Genomic DNA, 20,963 nt, shown 5'->3' on the forward strand with positions numbered 1-20,963 from the left:
TTCTAGTAATAAGTACAGCCATAACAGGGAGATTTATCTAGGGAGAATCAGCCTTCTTTTAAGGGCTTGTTTGTATTTGCAGATATCCACTATTTTTATGACTCTAGCAATAAAAGCCAGAAGAATGTCTGGCTTCTGAACAAGTTTTCCAAGGGTCCAAAGTTTAAGTTAGGAAGAAAAACATGAATTTAAGTGCCATTTAACAGAATTATTGCATGGTCTCTAGTATAGGGACAGTAAAGAACAATATATTTGCTTGTAGACCAATTTTTATTTCCATTGTGTCTAAGAAAATTTACATACTACTTGATTGGGGGGGGAAATCCTCTAAGTGATTTACAAAAATATGAAATAAAACAGTAAAAACATATTTAAAGATGTTCAGAAAATTTAAAGATGTTCAGAAAATGCTAAAAAGTGGCAGTAGCTAAAAGTTAAAATACAGGTAACCTGTTTGCATAAACAAAAATGCCTAAATAAAAATGTTTCAAGCAGGTGACAAAATGAATACAACATAGGCACTGCTAATTCCCATCCTCCCATCGTTTACTTCAAGCTCCCGTCTCTTCTCACAGCTTGCCCCAAGACCCCCTTTCACCGATGCCACGGGCAAGGGGATTGGGAAAGAAAAGGAGAAAAGCACACTTCTTTCTGTTGGTGGTGCCCTACCCCACTCACTCTGCTTGCCTGCTCATTCGCACACTATCCCCCAAACCAGTGGCAGCACCTGGAGGAGAGCAGGAAGGCTTGTAAAGTGTGAGCCACACTCATCTGCCTGCCTCCAGTTACCTTCTGCTTGTCCCTGCTTGCTCACCTATCTGCCTCCACCTCCTGCCTGCTGTTCTGTCCTCATGGTGCAGTCACCATGGCCATTTATCAGCAGCCACATAAACTGCAGTGTGACGACATTTTCCTTACAAAAATATAGTATGGCGATATAGTGGTCTATAAATATTTTTATAAATAAAATATTTCCAACAAGCATCATCCATGCAGTTACCTTACCAAGCACTCCTTTTAACTCCTCTTTCCCCTCTGATACTGATGTAGAGTTTGCTTTGGTTTCCCTATCTGCATTTTTCTGTCCACAAAAAATTCACGGCAATCACTCATTGTGCTCCTTAGTGGCTTGTCTACACTTCCCTTTTGGATTAGTTCCTCATGCTCACTTACGATAATATCAAGGATGTTTCCATATAAGCTGGGCCAAGCAGATTTCCAGAAATTTTTTAACTTTAAAGCCTAAAGAAATACCTGATCCTGTCAACCATGGTGAAATTGAACACCTCCAATAATACTGTGTTACTCCCCACCCTATCATCTATCCATCCATCCATCCATCTATATTGTTACTTTATCCACAAAGGAGAGGATCCACAAGGAAGAGACATAACAGTGATACAGATGAATGCAGACTGTAACTTGATCTTAAAATGCCATATTAATTATTGACAGCCTGCTAAGTTTCTTGAAGTGTAAGAAAAGTGTGGCTGAATCAGACCAAAGGCCCATCTAGTCCATCATCCTGTTCTCACAGCGGCCTACCACAGGCAGGACACAAGCATAATAACAATTTCCTCCTCATGCTCCCCAGCAAATGAAATTCAGAGGTATGCTGTCTCTGGTACTGAAGATAACATAGTCATTTATTGTCTTATCCCTGGCTTATTATTGACACTCACGTGCCTAACTTTCCAAAATTTTTGCAGAAGCAATCTACAACCTTTACATACATCCTTATATTCTGATTTTATACTCTGCTATACTTTTCCTGGTTTGGAGATTAGAGTAGATTCTTAAATACGCAGAACTCTTGAGAAAGTTGTACAGAAAATGAAACTACAAGGGGGAAGTTTGAATTCTCTCCTCTCTCTTTGAAACTGTCATTCATCGGGTACAGCAGAATGCTTTCCTGTGTCGCTGTCACAAATGCTAAATAATGCTGAGAAGGACAGAAAAGAATTACCTTGTACAGTTAGTGTTGCTTCAGTCTGAATTTCTCCTAAGTCATTCCAAGCCTCACAGGTGTACTTTCCAGTATCCTCAGGGAATACCTCCTGGATATACAGGCTATATTCATTCCCCTTCTTCTCAAAATGAAAATCCTCCGTTTCCTGGATTTCTTTCCCATTGTGCAGCCAAATTATTTCAGGAGGCGGGTTAGCTGAGCCACAACAAAACACAAGGCTTTGAGATAAACCATAAGCAACAACGGAAGCGTGTGAGCTATTCTACTAGGCCAACTGCAGTCATGAGATAAGGAGGAACAAACAACTCACTTTGACTTCCTTTTGCATAGGTTTTTAAAATAGACCTATTCTCAGCTACATTCAGGTAGCTCAAAATTACACTGAGGGCATATTGCATATAATGGCACTTAGGTTTAGCTATTTAACAACCCTCCTGCTGTCCTATGCTTTCCTGTGAATCCAGGAGCCACAAGGCTTTGCACCATCTTTCATCTCTTATCCTCGGCTCTACTGCCCCCATACTAGGATGGCCATGTGTACTTCTTTACAGGAGGCAGTCCTCTATTGAAAGATCAGTGAGAGGACAGTCTACTATTTGATGGTGTCCTCTATTTGAAGGGTTGTCCAGTCCAGCTGCTGAATATCGATAAAGAATCCCATGAAGGGAGGAGCCTTGAAGTAGTCCATTCTCAGTCTGCATCCACAGCTCACCTGACAACAGATTCTCCGTCCCTTTGTACTGTTATTTTTATTTACATTATAATATTTATTTCTAAATTTGCATCTATCCATGTACATTAATTTATGCAAATCTTATGCAACTCTGTCCTTGAGAAGGGGTGATGCACATATTGCAGTCCTGCCCTTCTTATGGAAATGTCTGCAGCAAAATCTATATAATAGCATATGCAGAAGTAGCATGTAGTCTCTTTTTTGTGCTTTTCTCACTATGGAATTGTCAGATTCCAGCCTACTTTACAGTCCCATGGTACACAATGATATCCCCCCCCCCAAAAAAAAACACCTTCCACTTCCTCTGCAGTCGCACATGCACCCACATAAAGACATCCACAATTCTGGTTTTCCAAAGCACACTAGATGTAATAAATTCCAGATAAAGATTTCTCTATAGCCTCCTTTTTACACATTTTAAATGACTGTTCCCCACTCCGCAGACAGTGGCTGGAAATACCACCCACTGCACTTTCTTTAAACTCTATCTGTTCCATGCAGATGGAAGAAGGGTTTATATGGAATTTTTTTTGTACTTTCCACTGGGCTGTGGGTGGGTTACAGCACTGGCCTTAAAACATACCATATGTGGCAGATAATGCCCCAGTGCAAACTAAAATTAAAACCCCAGCCACACAAAACATATTGTCTGAAAGGACCCTATTGTCTGCCTAATCTTTGAAGTCTTAGGATGGGTTAAGAGCAAAATATGTTTAAAATAAGCAAATTTATTGAAGATATGCATGAAATTTCCTGGCCAGGACAAGCCTCCCTAAATGTTGACTTTCCAAATGTTAGAAGGAAAAACTGGGATATAAAAAAGTGCCTAGAAACCAGGAGGAGAAACTGCTGGGTTAAAGTAGCCTTGTCAAACCTCAAAACAGGTGACCATGATCCATTAATAAGCACTGGCTCTTACCCGAAACTTCTACTGTCATAATCACTTGGCTTCCATCCATCACCTTGAGGTCACTTAGGCCTTTTAGGAAGATTGGAGGGAAGGTTTTGTTGACTGGGGCAGGATGTGCTCTTTGAGGTTTATTTCTGCTCTTCTTTTCTGCTTGAACAAACAAGACAACAGTTCAAATTAGGAAAGACTTGTACAAAGTAATAAACTGCTTTTTAATTCGAACAAAAACGGAATGGGACAGGGACCATTTCCAATGAAAAAAAAGTCCATTGCTATTGTTGATCCAGCAGCAAGAGGCAGTTGTATGGAACAGAGGGTTTTCTTTCTGAAACAGAAAACAGCCCCCTAATATATTTTTCTGTTGAAAATTCTTTATTTATTTTTTTAAAAATGCAATATTGACTAAAGCTGTGCATCTATTTCTATCATACTTAATTTTTTTGCCTTAAATTCAAATAATGTGGGAAAGAGAGAGAGAAAATGGGAGGGTGGGAGGATTTTTTTAAAGAGGGTGTAGCTTTCCCCTTTTTATTAGGCCTTTTACACCAGTTTTTATTTACCAAAGCTTTTTCCTTCCATTGAGAGGTATAGGAGGGAAATATATAACACCAGCTCCAGGGCTGGTATAGTCCTGCCACTGCTCCAGGGGCACATCAGTGAAACAAAATGATTTGGATTCTGTGGATCCACAACCTCTTCCAGGACACTCCTAGCAAATCCCCAGCACACCTAGTTTTTGTCATCTCAAAGTAGGAGAAGCACTAACTGCAAACCTTTTGGAAGCCGCAGGGAGGAGGATTCCAAGGTTAGAGTTCCCTTTTCAAGGAAGGACCTCTCTCACCACCTTCAGCTAGGAGAGACCTGAAATATCCTGTTTCCTCCTGAGACAATCACTCAGGAATCATAGGATTGTGCCTTGTGAGTATTTACTTATAACAATATGAACAGCCACAACAAAGAAAGTTGCTCTCAGAAAACTACAATAGTCATGATTGCTGTGGCATGGCGGGTGGGGGGTGGGACACCCACCCACACGATCATGCAAATCCCCTTCGGGAAGCAAGGTTGCCTGTGGTCTCTGGCTGAAATTGAATGCTTTTGCCAGCCCCTTTTTATTTTGTAGTAACAGGAAGGAGGGAAGTGGAGGGCTAACCCAAATCTACAGCCTTTAGAACACAATCCTACATAGAGCAATAACAGGCCCCGCAAATACTTAATAAAACGTTTTCTTGATTGCATAATACACTTCCTTAACGCTAACTATATTCACATTATGAGGGGGAGGGAGGTTTAAAATTCCCAATCAGAAGAGCTAAATTGCATTATTAGGTTAATTTGGTTCTAATCTTTAACCGACGTTCAGGTTGAAAAAATATGAATTCCAGACATGGTCTACTTCAAAATAAGTAAAGAAACACGAAAAATGAGGCTTTTAAAAGCTTCTGATAAGAGCATGTTAACAGATATGTCCTCACATACTCAATGAGTGCTATTATAAACATACATGCAATAATGCAATTTACTTAAGACAATTTTATAACAAACAGCTTTAAGCTGGTTGACAGATAAAACACCTGTACCATAGGTTATTCAGTCTTATTGTACTCAACAAAAGGGGAAACACAACTTCTGCATTGCTTAACCTTTTGAGATCACTTAATGCAATAACACATTTTACCTCTTTCTTATTTATTCAGAATCTATATACCTACCCCTTTCAGGCAACTATTTCATACACCTAATGCCACAATATATAGTCATTAAAGATACTACAGGGCTCTTAGTCGTCTCTTCTGCTACCAAAACAAAGATCCTCTGTGATTTATGAAAAAAGTATGTTTCCACTAACCATTTGTCATTATTCCTTAGTCTGTCTCGGATGTATTAACATGGGAATATTCCTACTAGCAGTTTCCCAACTGTGCCCTGTATAAAACTCTTCTCATTAATGGATATGTCCATAACTTTCTCTTTTTAATTAAGTGGGATACATGCCATCAAAAATGCTTTGGTTATACGAAGGGCCAGCAAGAAGATTTGATCCAAATCCCTAGATCAGTAACAGAATCTTAATCTCACTGGGACACAATCTAGGTTTCAAAGAACAGAAAACTGAAGGACTACTTAACATCAGCTACTCTGAGTTGAGGGACAGCAAACCCAAACCCAGTTTCCTGGGTGTAAGCACCACTGACTTCAGTGGGACTTGCTTTTGAAGTAGACATGTATAAAACACTTCCAAAGCTCTAAACATACACAGAACTTGACAAAATTATGTAACCAGTGCCAAAAGACTAGTAGAAAAAGCTCCCATTGGCTTTTATTAAACTCCACATCATGCAGTTGGTATATTCTTATTGACACAAAAAACTCAATGATTTGTACATGCATGTCTTCCTTCTGGTTTTAATACTATCCCTTCAGATCTTTCAAAAGCTGCAATGACACAAGATTCAGATTTCAAATGGGGGAAATGAGAAGCAGCACTTCCAATTACTGGTCTAAAAAGATCCATGCTTAGTTTGCGAGATTAGAAAAGAAGAAGAAAAAGGAAATTCTAAAATCCCATATCCTTTTAAAAAATAATAATAAAGGCACACATTCACAGTTAATTTCCACACAACATTTCATTTTATATAATGTAGTAACTTGGATCTGAATGAAGAGGTCCAGCACTTCATTTGTGGGCATTATCACTGCAAGTCACACAAACTATGCTTCACGGATGAGCTCCACAGAGATTAAAGTTTTCAAGTGCTTCCTCCTAAAAACAGTTTCCACGTTTGGAAGTGAGGCTCATCAAGCAGAGAAAAAGCAGCCTCCATTCAATCTTAATTAACCTAACAGCATGACTTACACTAAAGTTTCCCAGGACCTTCAGTTTGATGTTTGCTACAAAACCAGAAGTGTAAGTAGTATCACCAAGAAAATGCCCAGCTGAAAGGAAACTGACTCATGTGCTAACTCCAAGATTCCCGTGGTCTATCCCTCTGGGGATCAATGCAAAAAGGAATGCATGAACATGATCACACAGCCTTCCTCCCCATTCAAATATCCAGTGTAAATACACCTTTTTTTACTTAGCCTAACACTTACACTGTGCATTTTTCACAGTAGAAGAGTAAAAATAAAACAATAAACTTATGGGGGGGGGAGAAACTATTCAATTTTCTGGTATTTATTTTACTTTTGAAGGACATTTCATGGTGCAATTAGCACTCTGATTCAAAGTGCAAATCACCCACATTTAACTAGTGGCCAATCCACAAAAGAGTGCTGTTGTCATGATTAACTAAATGGTTAATCTATCCACAGAACCTACGGATGATGGACTTTCTGTTTACGGGGTGGGTGGCAGAGGAAATGGGCTCTATTCAACTATGTTATATTCAGAGTAGACCCTCTGAAATCAATGAACCAAGCTCATTCATGTACTTTATTTTCAATTGGTCTACTCTGAATAGAACCAACAGTAGATGCAACCCATTCTTTCCACTACCATAGTCCAAGAAGCAACACCAAGAAGCAGCCTAGATGTTTTGAACTCACCAGTAGGGAGAGTTGCTGTTGCACTCAGGTCTTGCTTGAAGGCTTCCCATGACCACCTGGCTGACAACTGTGAGAACAAGAAACCTGGACTAGATGGGCCCTTGGCCTAATCCAGACATATTCTTCTTATGTTCTTAGGGATTCTTATAAATCCTAATTATCATCATTGTACAAAGTTCATCTCACATATTACCACAAAAGCCCTTCAAAGGGCCCTTGCATGCTTAGCCCACCAGATGACTGCATAGCCCCTTCTGTTCCATCTACCAGTCTGTGCTGATGATGGTTAACTTAGTATGTAAGCATTCAATTACATGAGACCATCCCTTAGCCCATATATAGAGAAGTGCTGTTTTCTGACTTGCAACTTCTATGGTTTCACAAAATCTGTTCCTGTGACTTTGGGGTGCTTATTGACAACACATGGTTTAGGGGCATATCTCCATTGACAGTAGTCACTCATCATTCACTTATAGTCATTATGAAGTACACTAAAATGGTATCCAAACTGTATGGGGAAGGACTGTTTGTTGTTGTTGTTTTGTACAGCTACCCTTCCCCATGCCCTCTATTTTATCCACAGAACAAAAGATAACATAATCACTGTACTGATTTATCTCAACAGCCTCAGTAGTTTTTCTGAGTTCTGAGAACTGCCATGGGCCACTCTTGTGGCCAAGAATGGCAACATTTATATTCTTAGCTCTTAAATCTCCTGTGAATATCACTACCACCAGCATATCTAGCAAACACAAAAACTCTTTTTCTTGAAAGCTGAGGGGGACTGAACTTTTGCTGACACCACTGTAGCTCATTACTGAAACAAGGAAAAGGGGGAGGGAAATGCATGCTGCTCATAATACTTTAACACTCAATCCAAACTATAATTCACATTTATTTCTAGGTTGGACTCTTTTAAGCTGGGATTGCCTTTATGCATATTTACATTCAAATGAACTGATACCACCCAATAACATGAAGCTAACAACCAGCCCTCCAAACAACAAGAGCAGACTGGTTCAAAAGTAGCCAAATAGCAATCTTAATTATTTGCCAGTAAATTCTCTTCCTCTTTAACTGAGTCTAAAGTGAGTATAATGTGAATAATCTTCTGTAGTGTTTAGTTTCTGGAAAAGATCTAATTATACCAGAAGAATCTGTTTGCCAGAGCCATACAATAATGCAGCCAAATAATGCCTAGCCTGAATCCTTTGCAGACACACATGCTCAGCAACATTGACCATTTATGGTGATTAAAATATTGTGTTGGCTCCGAGTCCAATAAATCAACTGAACTGCGGAAAAAGACTTAACTCACAAAGTGCTGGTTTGCTAAGCTCACAGAGGAGAAATCACACACAATTATACACAGCCAAGTAGTCACAGAACAGCTTCCAAATAAGATTATATACTTCACAGCGTTCATCTCCATTCTGGTTGACATCTAATCTCCACATTTTAACAGTGCTTTAATACTCTAATACTGTCAGCTCCATAAAAAGAAAAAACAGCTTCATGGAACAAGAATATAAAATTTATCTGATTTTTTTTTAAGTTGCAAAATGTAGAAGTCTTGTTATAATCTACATGCACTGATATATTTCTTTCTTTCATGAATACCCTCCTTTCAGCTTTCAATTTTACAGATACAAACAATAAATCTGGAGGCAATTTCTGAAATAAAGTGTAGTAGGGTACACATGCAAACCCATCCAGATTTCTATTAATTAGCTAATTCTTCTTGTTGCATTAAGTGATATACCTTTTAGACAGAGAATCTTCTCCCCAATTCATAAATATATACAAGACAACCAACAACTGAGCAGGAGCTGCATAGTTGTGTCATTCAACCTGCCATCCACTGGCTTAAATCAAGAGAAATGCAAGCAGCCCATAAATTGTCATGTTAGTTGCACCAGCCCCTTCCAACTTAAAACATTCCCCCCTCCCCCCATGGCTGTACTCCTTTCAAGACTATGTGATAGCATTTAAAGAATGTATAAAAAAATACTCTCCAGCACTGAGTTGAGCTTATTTTAGAAGGATCTGTCTCTTTAAAGGCAGTCCAATATTCAGCAAGTTCGATTTGACTGCAACACTGATGGGGAAATTTGGACATTCCTCCTTCATCTGTGCTCCTTCTTTCTTGATTGGGAGGGGAGAAAGAAATGCTTGCCAGGCCCATTTTCAGCACTTCCCAAAGCACCAAGCAGAGGACTGGGAACAGCCCTTGAGCTATGATTCTAAAGTACATGACAGCTAGCTGGCTGTTAGAAGTCTGGGAATCCTGAGCAAGGGATATAGAGGCAGGGGCGAAACAACCCACCTGTCAATCATGTGACTTCATAATGATGTCATGTTTAACAGGAGGTTAGCCTGTGGGGTGGTGCCAGATAAAGACCTGGCTCCCAAAGTCAAAAAATTCCCCTAAAGCAGGCATGGCCAAACTTGGCCCTCCAGATGTTTTGGGACTACAATTCCTATCATCCCTGACCACTGGTCCTGTTAGCTAGGGATGATGGGAGTTGTAGTTCCAAAACATCTGGAGGGCTAAGTTTGGCCATGCCTGCAAGAGTCAAAAAAAATATTGCTGTATCTAGAATATGGTTTTTGTCAATGCATGAACAGGCAGTGGCAATAACAAAGACGGCCTTTACACAAAGTAGGCTGGTGCACTAGACAGGATTTTAGTTGCTATCTAGGACCATGCTATATTTATCTTGCAATGCCTCCCATTGAAGGAAGGTACCTCTAAACAACATAGCCTTAATATACTTGAAGCTGCTTTGAGTTGTTCCATGTGAAAGGCAGCAAAAACGTTTTTGTTTCACCAAGCATTTTTAGAAAATTAATTTGATTCACTGTTGGTCATTTCTTCTGTATTTTATGATTTTATAATCTTATGAAGTTTTAATTATTTTATTGTGTGCCATAATGACATTTTTATGTGACATTGATTTATAAGTATCTTACAAATAAATAAGCATGGATGTAAACATAGGAAATACTCATGGGACTATCAGAACTGCAAATTGTCTCTTAGGGAATCAAAATAAGCTGGTTGGGGAAGGACAGGAGTGTTCAGTTGTGGCCAGAAGAAATACATAGAAAATTATTATGCTTCCTAAACCAAATGAGACATATACACAATTGAGGGAAGGAAACAGCAGGAGCCAATACTTCAACTCCAAATTTTGTTTAAAATCTGCAGTATAGGGCAGAACCCTGTACTCCACCTCATCATATTAACTCATTTCCTAGATCACAAATGGCCAACTGGTACCCCACCACCATTAATTCTGCAAAACAATTTTGTCCAACCCCCTCAACCTTTAATTGTGCTCCACTAGAAATGAAATTCAAAAGGAAGGCAACAACACAGAGGTGCTCTGGCTTCCTCTTAGGAATCAGTTTCACTGATGGCACAAGCGCCCCTGAAACGTCCTCCTCTCTTGCTTTCTCTGTTTGGAGTGGATGCACAAAGGGGAAGCATGTCTGCTCACACTGAACCTGGTCAGGAAAGGATGCCAAGAATATTTCTATCCTCACATCCTCCTCCCTGTGAGTTTGAAAATGATTGTATAGTCAAAGTGATCCGGTTCTCAATTAGGTTGTGGATTACTACCATGTAATACGTAAGGTGTTCAGTTTACAATGTTAAAAAGGAATACGCCCCACCCTGCCATGCCACACGTCACAGAATGATCACAAAAATCAAACTAACATAGAAGTGTCAGGCAGAAAGTCAATGTAAAACAAAAGTCACTGTAGGTTTGGTTCAATTAGGGTACAGAAGATAAAACTTCACCATGATTTATGTTCAGTTCAAGTTAAAAAACCATTTCAGTTTCTACTCTTGGTGCTAAAGCTGACATGTCAAACCATGCAATAAGGTAAATAAGACGTGTGAATGTGTGGATCTAGTGGACATGAAGCCAACATCATACTGTCCAGTCACATTTACTCCCCCCCCCCATTAGAGCAAGACAGTTTCTCTTCTCAAAATTTAGTTAAAAGGACCTGCTTTTACATAAGACCGCTTCTCAGCTTCACGCCGCAAGTTCTCCTGTTCACTTTCCTTTTCAGACAACCTGATGTTTCACTAAAAACAAGCAACAACAAATCCCACAAAACGAAACCCCATAGAACCACGATACTAGCTTCAGCAGACTTCTCTCAAGCTTGTTTTATATAACAAAACATATTTTAGGCCCTCTTGCATGTTGTGTTCTTGATCTACGCAAAGGAACCTAGTGTCCCATCTCTAAGGCCTGAGGCTTTCAACTAGGACCTCAGCTATTTTGTAACTATTTATTTCAAAGTTTGTACTGTACTCTGTCTTTCAGGTAATGAAATTACACACAACTGCCAGTAAAACATATGAATGTTGGAATATGATAATGCAAAGAGGTTTACTAAGATTTACAAAGAAGCATGTTAGTACTGCTAGTTTGAACTACTTCCAAGCTTCCGCTGCATTTTTAGGGTTAGAAGCATCCATTATATGGTCCTTCGTAGGTGTGTGCAAGTTCTATATGGCTACTTTGCTCACTTTATGAAAGTTATACACGCTAAAGGTAAATACAAGTGAAACAAAATTTGAGCAGTGGAGCAATTCTGGAAGTGCATTCATCAAAAGATGCAACTTCATGTCCCAGGTTAAGCTCAAGGAAAGCCAGTTTTTGCAGTGTGCCAGGCACTTCAGCTGAGAATACAAATGACTAGCAAGCCTTTGGACATCATGAACCACCTCACCTACCATAATCCTTGGAAATGTTTTGCAATTTCTTTTTTAAGGAAAGAAATGTTCAAGAGAATCAATGCTAAAAAAAAACAAACAAAAAACCCCAAGGCAAAGCAGCTCCTCCAAAGATTGGAGGACAGGCAAGACTGATAACTAAATCAGCATTAGAATGTATATGCATTTCTCTTTATCACAGTGAGCATCTGGGCCCACTTCAATGGAGGGGAAAAGCAAACAGCAACAACAATAGTGCAACTACTATTTCAGTGTCTATTTGTACACATGCACACACCTTCCCCACAAACATAGAATAGAAAAGTCATTGTCAGAAACTGAGGGTGTATTCTTATATACAACTCCCATATCTATATGCCATAGCGCTTCATTACACAACTTATTCTCACATCATGCTTAGACGTGCACATTAAATAAATGTAAGAAGCTGCTTTCCAAGAGAGCATTGTCAATATACAACAAAGCCTTTTGACGCATGAGTGTATCGACATATGGCAGTTACTCACTCATACACAGACAAAACAAAATGCAGCCTCAAACATGTTTGCACAGTTTACATAACAGCAAGTTGCCATTTTCCATGCGATAATTACACAGGTCACTCGAGTTCTTGTATGAATGAAGGCTACAACTACAGGGTCTGCTATCATGCTTTAGTGTTGAGTATGATCAAATGCACCTCCTTACATTGTTTGGTTGTAAGGTGAAGCAATAGGAGTAGCTGGGGAAACCCAGCCAGATGGGCAGAGTATAAATAATAATAATTTATTATTATTATTATTAGTGTAATTATCTTAAGGCAGACTTGTCAAGTGCTCCCATGAATGGACAGATTAAGCTCAGTGTTCTCCATAAATTGCATTACTTCACAAAGTAACATGCAACATAATGTTTTGCATTCTGGATGGTCCTGGAACACTGGCAGATGACAGAAACTAATAGTAAAATTAATAATAATAATAATAATAATAATAATAATAATAATAATAATTGTAAACTGCCCTTCACCTGAAGCTCACAAGGTAGTTCACAATAAAAAAGACAGTATGACAACACAAAATACATAATAAAACAAAAACAAACCAATAATCCCCCTCCTGCATAATAGGTGTGACACTCACGCACACATGCTATCCCTTAATCTCTAAACATATTCAAGAGTTGCTTTAAAAATCAGTGCACATTACAGTAATTTACAACATATATACACAGAATTTTGATTTAGTGTGCCACACAAGAAAGCAACATGCTTTTGCAGTGCTATAAACAAACACAAGAATAAACCCACTTCTCCAAGACATCCAGAAGGGAAGCCTACCTGAAAACACCAAGTTGTATTTTGCTCCTGAAACAGGTTTTGCAAGCAATGTCTCTCTCCTCTCTTGCTGTGATAAACTGGTCACAGCAGCCTCTCAGGGGAAAAGCTTTCAGGTGACTCTAATCTGCTTGCCTGCTGGTCAATGAATGGTTGCTATAATCAGATTATGAGGACTATGGCTACCCAACACAAACATTTAATGCGGGTAGACTATATAAATATCTGTGGCTACTCCCTGGCTTCTAGCCTTGAAGGTAAAGAAGGTAAGAAGAAGAAAGTGCAGTGCAAACAACATCCCTCATGGTGTAGATCTTTCCCTCATCAGGAAAGTGTTGGAGAGTACAATGGCATCCTTGCAAGCCTGGGGATGTGATCTGTGCTACGTGGCTCCTCACCCAGGGGCAACTGCTACCAGATGAAAAGCAGTAACAAAAATAAATAAATCTATAACTATGACAAAAATGCAAACTGCTCAATGTAGCGTGTGAATGCTATCCCATCAATAAGAGCAAGTCTCATTTGATGAGAATAAAATCATTGTATCACTTCATATTTTGTTGCGTTTGAACCATGCACAGTGCACCCTTGAATGCATGAATGAGTAAAAATAACATACTTAAAGCACAACAGGTAATTATGCACAACATGCATTATGTCAAGGAGAAAGGCCATATAAATGGAGACAGAGCCCCCACTGTGGAGCAGTATCCTTCCAGAGACCCATGAGATCTTTCAACAGAGACCCAGTGTGGTGCAGGAGATAAGAATTAGAATCTTGGATAAGGGATACAATAATTCAATTCTTTGCTGAATTCTTTCACTGAGAAAGAAACTATCTCCCAGCCTTATTTCCTAAAAGAATCGTTGTGAGAATTAATGGGATGAACCCTAGGTCACAACACCAAGCCTTCTTGTATAAATGTAATATTTGAGCACAAAGGTGCACAAACAAATCCACACATACAAGGAAATTATATTCTTTTCCAGCCATCATCTACTCCAGGAGTGAGGAACCTCTGACCCTCTGGCAGGGCAGGGCTTTGGTCTTTCAAATTTCAATGGTGCCCTGTGCAATGGCAAAATTTGGTACCTCCACCACCTCTCACCTTCCATTCTGCTCAATTCACTACATGATGCCCTGTGGTGCACCCAGGCTTGGTGCTCAGTGCAGCAGAACTGGTCATGCTGCCCCAACCTCAGGCGTAATGAAGCTCCCCATGTGGCCCACAAGACCATTTCGGTGAAGTCAGGCCGAGCTGCAGCAGACCTAACATCATATATGACATCTGATGTGGGGCAAGTAAAAATTATACTCTAGGTCAAGCTTCTGCTCTCATGCAGGCCACAACTATAAACAAAGCCCTACGAACTTGTCGTATGTAGAGATATAATACATCATGTTGTGAGCTGCAGGAAACTGAAAAGGAACACACTATATGGAGCTGCCATTCATGCACTACTTCAGAATAAGGGCTCCCCATTGGATGAGACCCTAATCTATAGCATACTATAGCATAAAATGACCCAGATCTGGCCACACAACTGCTAACCAGGTTGTATGTAACACCTCCAAAAACACAATGTAACATGGATATGCAGTGTAGGGATGGTCATACTCCTGGTAGCAGGAAGATGGGTAAAGATAGCACTTTACACACAAGCTATTTTTACATCCATTTGACAGAACATCTCCTTTTGTGCTGATATGCTTTCAGTTTTAGAACTTGATCCCATAATCCCATGGAATTTATAAAGGCATGCTTTCTTTTCTTTATGTTATTTTCCATTTCGTTTACAAGCTGCTTATATGGGCCTTTTACAAGACAGTTAATGTCAAAACCCTTGGTTTAGTTCAGTAGTTCTTGTTCTCTTTTATAATAATAAAAGAACAAGGAAAGCTCTGAAAGATTTCTGCAGGGGGAAAATGTGTGGGCCACTTTAAAGACACTTAGCAGCAGGTAAACTTCCCCCAATCCTGTCAGCAGATGCTGCTGCTACAACTTATTCATCACCAAGGTGTCTGAAAGCAAAATGATTTATACATTAAAGTCCCAGGGCATAGTCTGAAGCAGACACCTTACTGAAGTTAAGCAGGTCTGGGGCTGGTCAATCACTGAGTGGGAGATTGCCTGGGAACCCTATGCACACCGCTTTGAATTAAATGACAAAAAGGTAATGTAACAGAAATAAAGCAGCAGCTGTGAAAAAGCAACAGGTACTCTTAAGGCCACTGTAACTGTAAAATTAAAAAGAAAAAGCAGTCACTGTATAATCTCCTTCAGGGCAGTGTTATGCATTGCACTAGCAAACATGGATTCCCCACTCTGTGTTTGCTTAAAAAGTGTGACCTGGAAGGAAGATTTGGGTAGAGTGGTGGTGGTCAGGAGAGTCGATGAGCAAAAATATTAATCTCTTGGATGGTGATAAAATATTAATCTCTTGGGTGGCTGAGATCACAAGCTCTGTGGGATAATATCAAACACAGACATACTTAATTTAAGCAATGCATATCCAAAAGGATCAAAGAAGACATCTGGCACATACAAATGCTGTTCACACGGATATAATACAGGAGAAAGGGCACAACAAATTCAGATACAAGGATTCTGATACCAAATTTCAAATGATAAAGGTTCTGCAGTATCATAAGATAATTTGATTGTACTTCACACATTACATAACCACAAACCTCAGACAGTCTTAGCCAGACCCCAACTGTCTTGTGACTTTTGAAATTAGGTGAATACATCTAAAAGTGTAATGGGTGAATGTACTGTAATGCTCTTTGATAGGAATTTGCTTAATACTTTCCTCATTAAGATTAAAATACTAGTCTTATGCAAATCTTTGTCATCAAATTCTAACACCAAAGGTTTACTCATTATTTCTATTCTGCCTCTTACAAAAATTAAAACATGGCAAAAAGTGCTGGGGCAAAAAATCAATTTCAGCTCTCTGTGACCCCAACAAATGGGATATTTCATTGGACATGGGAATGCTATTTGTGGGACAGAAATGTGTCATATAGTAGAGAAACACTTCAAGTATATTATCCCTTTGTATCTGTGTTCTGATTTGTGGGTGCTTATTCCCCAACCCTTGGAAGCCAAAGCCCTGAGCAGTAGCACATTGTATATTATACAGTGTTATACCACAAGTACTCTTTAGGGAGCTTTAAAGATATGGGAGGAATATGTGTACAGATTTTTGAAGCTTCAATTCCAGTTTCAAGCCTATTTTCAGCACAAAAATCCACATTTATCTCAATCTGAGACAGCAAAAATAAAATCCAAATGCAATCTAATGAGGTTTTAACAGGATGCCCTAAATCTGTTAAAATATTAAACATATGGCTCTCAATACATTTAAAATACTTAAGTCTATTACTGTAAAAAATACTCTCCATTTAGTCTATGTATCCCTATAACTAGACTGACATAAAAAGCACACCAAAAATCTAGGAAACAAACTCTACTCAGAACAGCACCAGGTAAATTTGGGTAGGGTCAACTGAAACATACAGATGACTTATACCAGGGGTGAAGGACTGGATCAAGCTAACTTTCCGTGGAACACTGACTGGTGAGCAAGGCTGTCAATCACACAACATCACATGACCAGGTGAGTCACAGCTTGTAAAGGGCGAATGAGGAGCACAATCTAAGTATGCTCCTGATTCTTCCTTTGCAGCCATCGGCTGAATGCAACTGGGGCAATGGCAGCAAACACTGGGAACATGCCCTTAAGTGAACTATTTCTTCTTTTCCAGCTATAGTCCAGTGCTTTATTGATTTGGTGCTTTTTTTGGTCACCGCAAGATGACAGGAGAAGGTGCCAAATTTTCAAGTTCTGAATTCTACTAGGAAGAACTGGGAGCTCATTTCAGTTTGGCCCGACAGGTTTACATGTCCTGTGCCTGAAGGCATATGATGGCAGGTGATTGACAGGTGGGTGGGAGGTTTAGGCCAAACTACATTCTGTGACATCCAGTGCTATTTTTCTAGAAAAAGAGGTGCCCGAGTTCACCATTAACTTGTTCTCTTAGAATGGCAATGGCATCCACCTGAGAGGGGCTGGAGCTGACCTCTGGTGAGCTCTGTCTGAAAAAAAGCCCTGGATAGCCTTAGGTGGTCTAGGAGGTTCTCATTAGATTAGATTAAGTTCTGTTTAACTGCATTGGGTTGCTTAATTGTATGACTGGCTGGCCATAATGTGGTTGGGAAGTGTGTGCTGGTTTCCCCCCAAGTGGTGGCACATGAACAGTGCTGATTCACTCAAAACAGCAATACATGAATGGAAGACCAACCAGAGTAGTTTGAGAACACATGATCTTGGTTGTCAGCCCTAGAAAACCTGTTCCTTGCCTTGCAGGACTTTTCCCACCTGGCCTGGGAGGGTGGGGCCTTACTGAATACAGCTGCAAGAGCTGAGGCTGCTGAACAGACTCTTGGGTTGGGGGTCTTGTTGGTGGGGGATTGTTGGGGTGTGTGTTGCTGTTATTGATATTAATTTTTTTGTTTATTTTAAATCGTATTAGGATTTATTTGGCAAGTGTTCAATTTGGCTGTGTATTTTTTGATGTTTTATTTATTATGACTACTTTTCTATGTTGTAATTATGTATTTTTTCATGTTGTAAGTTGCCTTGAGCATGGTTTGGAAAGGCGGCATACAAATAAAACGACAGTGGTATCTCTGGTTACGTTGCCTTCTTAGTTATAAAACTAAGAATGTTTCTGTGTGGTCTGTCAGGATGGGAGAGTTCATGAGAGCTCCGAAATAGGACTAAGATATTAAACTTAAACATTCTAATTTCAACCTACAAAATGTAAAATAATTTTTAAAAATGGAGTGCAAGAGAAACTATTCTAGCCTCTACCATCAGGGCTGAGTCATTCTTTCTCAAATTATCATTGCTGATCACACTCTTCCCTGCATTATAATTTCAACTTTTAAGTAGCACTGAGAATAAAACCTGCAAAGAAATAAAATGATCTGTAAAAAGGCAATTCCAATCAAAGATGCCCAAGGTTCCCTGTTTCAGCAATGAAAATTTATCAAGCTGACTGAGAGCTGTTAATAAGGTCAATATGTAGATAAGGGCTTTTCAATCAGTAAGCATACAGAAATCATTTTTTATCGGTTCAAAATATGCTGTCAATTTCATAAGTGGCCCAAGAAGTATGAAGATGTATCAGCCAGACTCCCAAGATACAACAGGATTCTATCTGATCACCACACCGCATCATCAATTACACCATGCAATCTCTTATAAGTCAATAAAAAGGGCCAAAGCTGCTGCTTTCAACTTAATCCATATTTGCTTCTTCTAAGCTGTAAGTAAGATGGGCACTCACCTTTGACAGTAACTTGAGCACTGCAGGATGCCCTTCCAGCACTATTTTCTGCCAAACAAGTATACACCCCATCATCTTCTGGTAAAGCATCTTGAACAGTCAGTTTTGCAAGTCCATCTTCAAAGGCAGAATGTGCATACTGAATAGGCCGATCTAGAGAAGTGAGGGGGGGGGGAGAGAGAAAGAGAGAGAGAGAGAATCAAGAAATTGTTGAACATCCCAGTTACCAACCCATACTTCGTAAATTGCCAGTTGCTAGCTTTAAAGCTCATCTCATTGCCTTACCATTTCATTAGAGTCAAGGATTAAATGCTTCTCAGTCACACAGGGATCCATTTATACAGATTTGAAATGCAAAAGAAGTTTCCAATAGGATCAGTCATTTAGCTAACTTCAACTCTTTGTACCATTTCGTTAAATAACTTATAGAAATGCCCACTGTGAATTATTATGCGTTAAGTCCACACCAAGCAGAGATTTTACATACATATGGAAACATGCAGAGATTCGTATACAGCCCTCTGTCTCCTTAACGTGAAATCTTGTTTCACTAGTTACACTTGTTTTCTGGCCTTCCTCCAAATAACTCAGAGTGGCATGTTAGCCTCATGGCAACCTTTTGATGTAGATGTATGTTTGTAGCACATTTACACCCCCCTTCTAGCATAAATATACATTATAACATGCAATAGTTGTGTGGTGTGGGTGTGTAACATTTACAAAGAGAGACAAAGTTAGCAGTTTAAAATAGTATAAGCTTATCTGCCATGTCAAAAAAGCCTGCTGAAATACAGAGGTCTTCAGTAGCCAGTGTCAAACAGTTAGGGAGGCAGCCAAGCATACCTCATGGGCAGTATGTTCCATAATCTGGCCGCTGCCACCAAGAAGTCCCTCTCTCTTGTTTTATACAGCTGTGCTTCTACTCTAGGAAGGGAACGAAGATGGGCCTCACCTTCTAATTCTAGAGAGTGGGCAGGATGATATGGGAGGAGGTAATTATTTAAGGTATGTTGGGCTTAAGCCAGGGAGAGCTTTGGAAGTGCTCAGCAACACTTTCAATTGTGCATGAAAGCAGACTGGAACCACAGCAGCTATTGTAGGGTGGGTGTAACATGATCATATGGATAAACATCCACCAGCATCTTTGCAACTACATTTTGGACCAAATCAAGCTTCCAAAGACATTCCAAAGATACCACCATTTAGAGGAAGCTGCAGTAAGCCAACCTAGATGTAACGAAGATGCAGAAGGACCTTCTCTGTTGTGGCTCCAAAGTGTTTGAATGTCCTTCCCTCCAAGGCATGTCTTGTACCACTGTTGTTGTTTTCAGCATCAGATCAAGATAGACTTCTTTGCCCAGGCTTTAGGGCAGTGGTGGGGAGCCTCTTTGGCCCAGCAGGCAAGTGCCTTCTGTGCATTATGGACCCTTCTTCAAAATAAACTGACGTTTATCCAATCTAAATGACCACTGGATCAGAGTCTAATGTAATATGGAAATTCCAAACACCAAGCTTACTACTGCAACTGTACTGCTCACCATTTCACCATGAGCACCATTAAGCATGCCTGGAACTAACAGTCATGGACAAGGAATGCAACTTTCTCCTTTATTTGGTTATGGACAGCTATCCTTTCCTGCAATGTATCCTTCCATGACAGAGAGAAGCAGATTGTTTGCATTCATGAGGATATTACAATTAGCTAACTTAATCCTTAAGCAAAATTATTTTTCTAGAAGGTATATGCTGAAAAGCTGCAAGAAATCCCAGAGTTTAACTACAGTTTATAAGCTAGCCCATGTCTGTTTCCAAGTGATGTATAAACAGTTATGTATCAAGATCAGAAGTGAGAGAGATGAGAATTACTGGCAAGTTCTGGGAGCTGGGAATGGAAGTAACATGTTTATGTCTTTCAGATAATACATAATGTCCCTGTTTTCACTTCACATTTACATATTTCTTAAACTTCTGTTGCTGAAAGCCATCACCGCCTGCCGGCTTACAATTGGGGTTAAGGTTTTAATCTGTAGCTTCCAAAGCCCTAAATGGTTCGAAAGCTAGTTACTCAAATAACTCTCCTTCTCCCCATTAGACCTTCTCAACAAGCATAGTACAGAATATGTGGAAGAATAAAGACACAAATTATTGTACAAAATAAATTTGGAGGGCAGCTGACGGGTGCATCCATTGTAGGGTAGGTCTACATAGGTCTACATCAAAAACGTAAGAACAAGAAAAGCCAAGCTGAATCAGACCACACATCCATCTACTTCTGCATTCTCTCCTCTCAGTGGTCAACCAGATGTCTACAGAAAGCCTACAAGCAGGACAAGAGCAAAATGCTGTCTGTGATATGGGACATAATATAT

The 20,963-nt window shown here is 39.6% G+C and overlaps 1 protein-coding gene across 6 annotated transcripts in view; it reads right to left on the reverse strand.

The window, feature by feature from the left end:
- Positions 1 to 20,963, reverse strand: part of MYLK (myosin light chain kinase) — a 181,778-nt gene that overhangs the window by 71,928 nt on the left and 88,887 nt on the right. For 5 of the 6 annotated variants that reach the window (XM_082235051.1, XM_082235052.1, XM_082235050.1 and 2 more), the window contains 3 exons: positions 18,595 to 18,747; positions 3,622 to 3,762; positions 1,967 to 2,164 (listed from right to left, as the gene is read on the reverse strand). In XM_082235051.1, the coding sequence (XP_082091177.1) occupies positions 1,967 to 2,164; positions 3,622 to 3,762; positions 18,595 to 18,747 (492 nt within the window). The remainder of the gene's footprint in view (positions 1 to 1,966; positions 2,165 to 3,621; positions 3,763 to 18,594; positions 18,748 to 20,963) is intronic. The other variant, XM_082235049.1, reaches the window with a different exon arrangement.

This window comes from Podarcis vaucheri (genome assembly GCF_965113315.1).
Source record: "Podarcis vaucheri genome assembly, chromosome: 1".
Lineage (NCBI taxonomy): Eukaryota > Metazoa > Chordata > Lepidosauria > Squamata > Lacertidae > Podarcis > Podarcis vaucheri.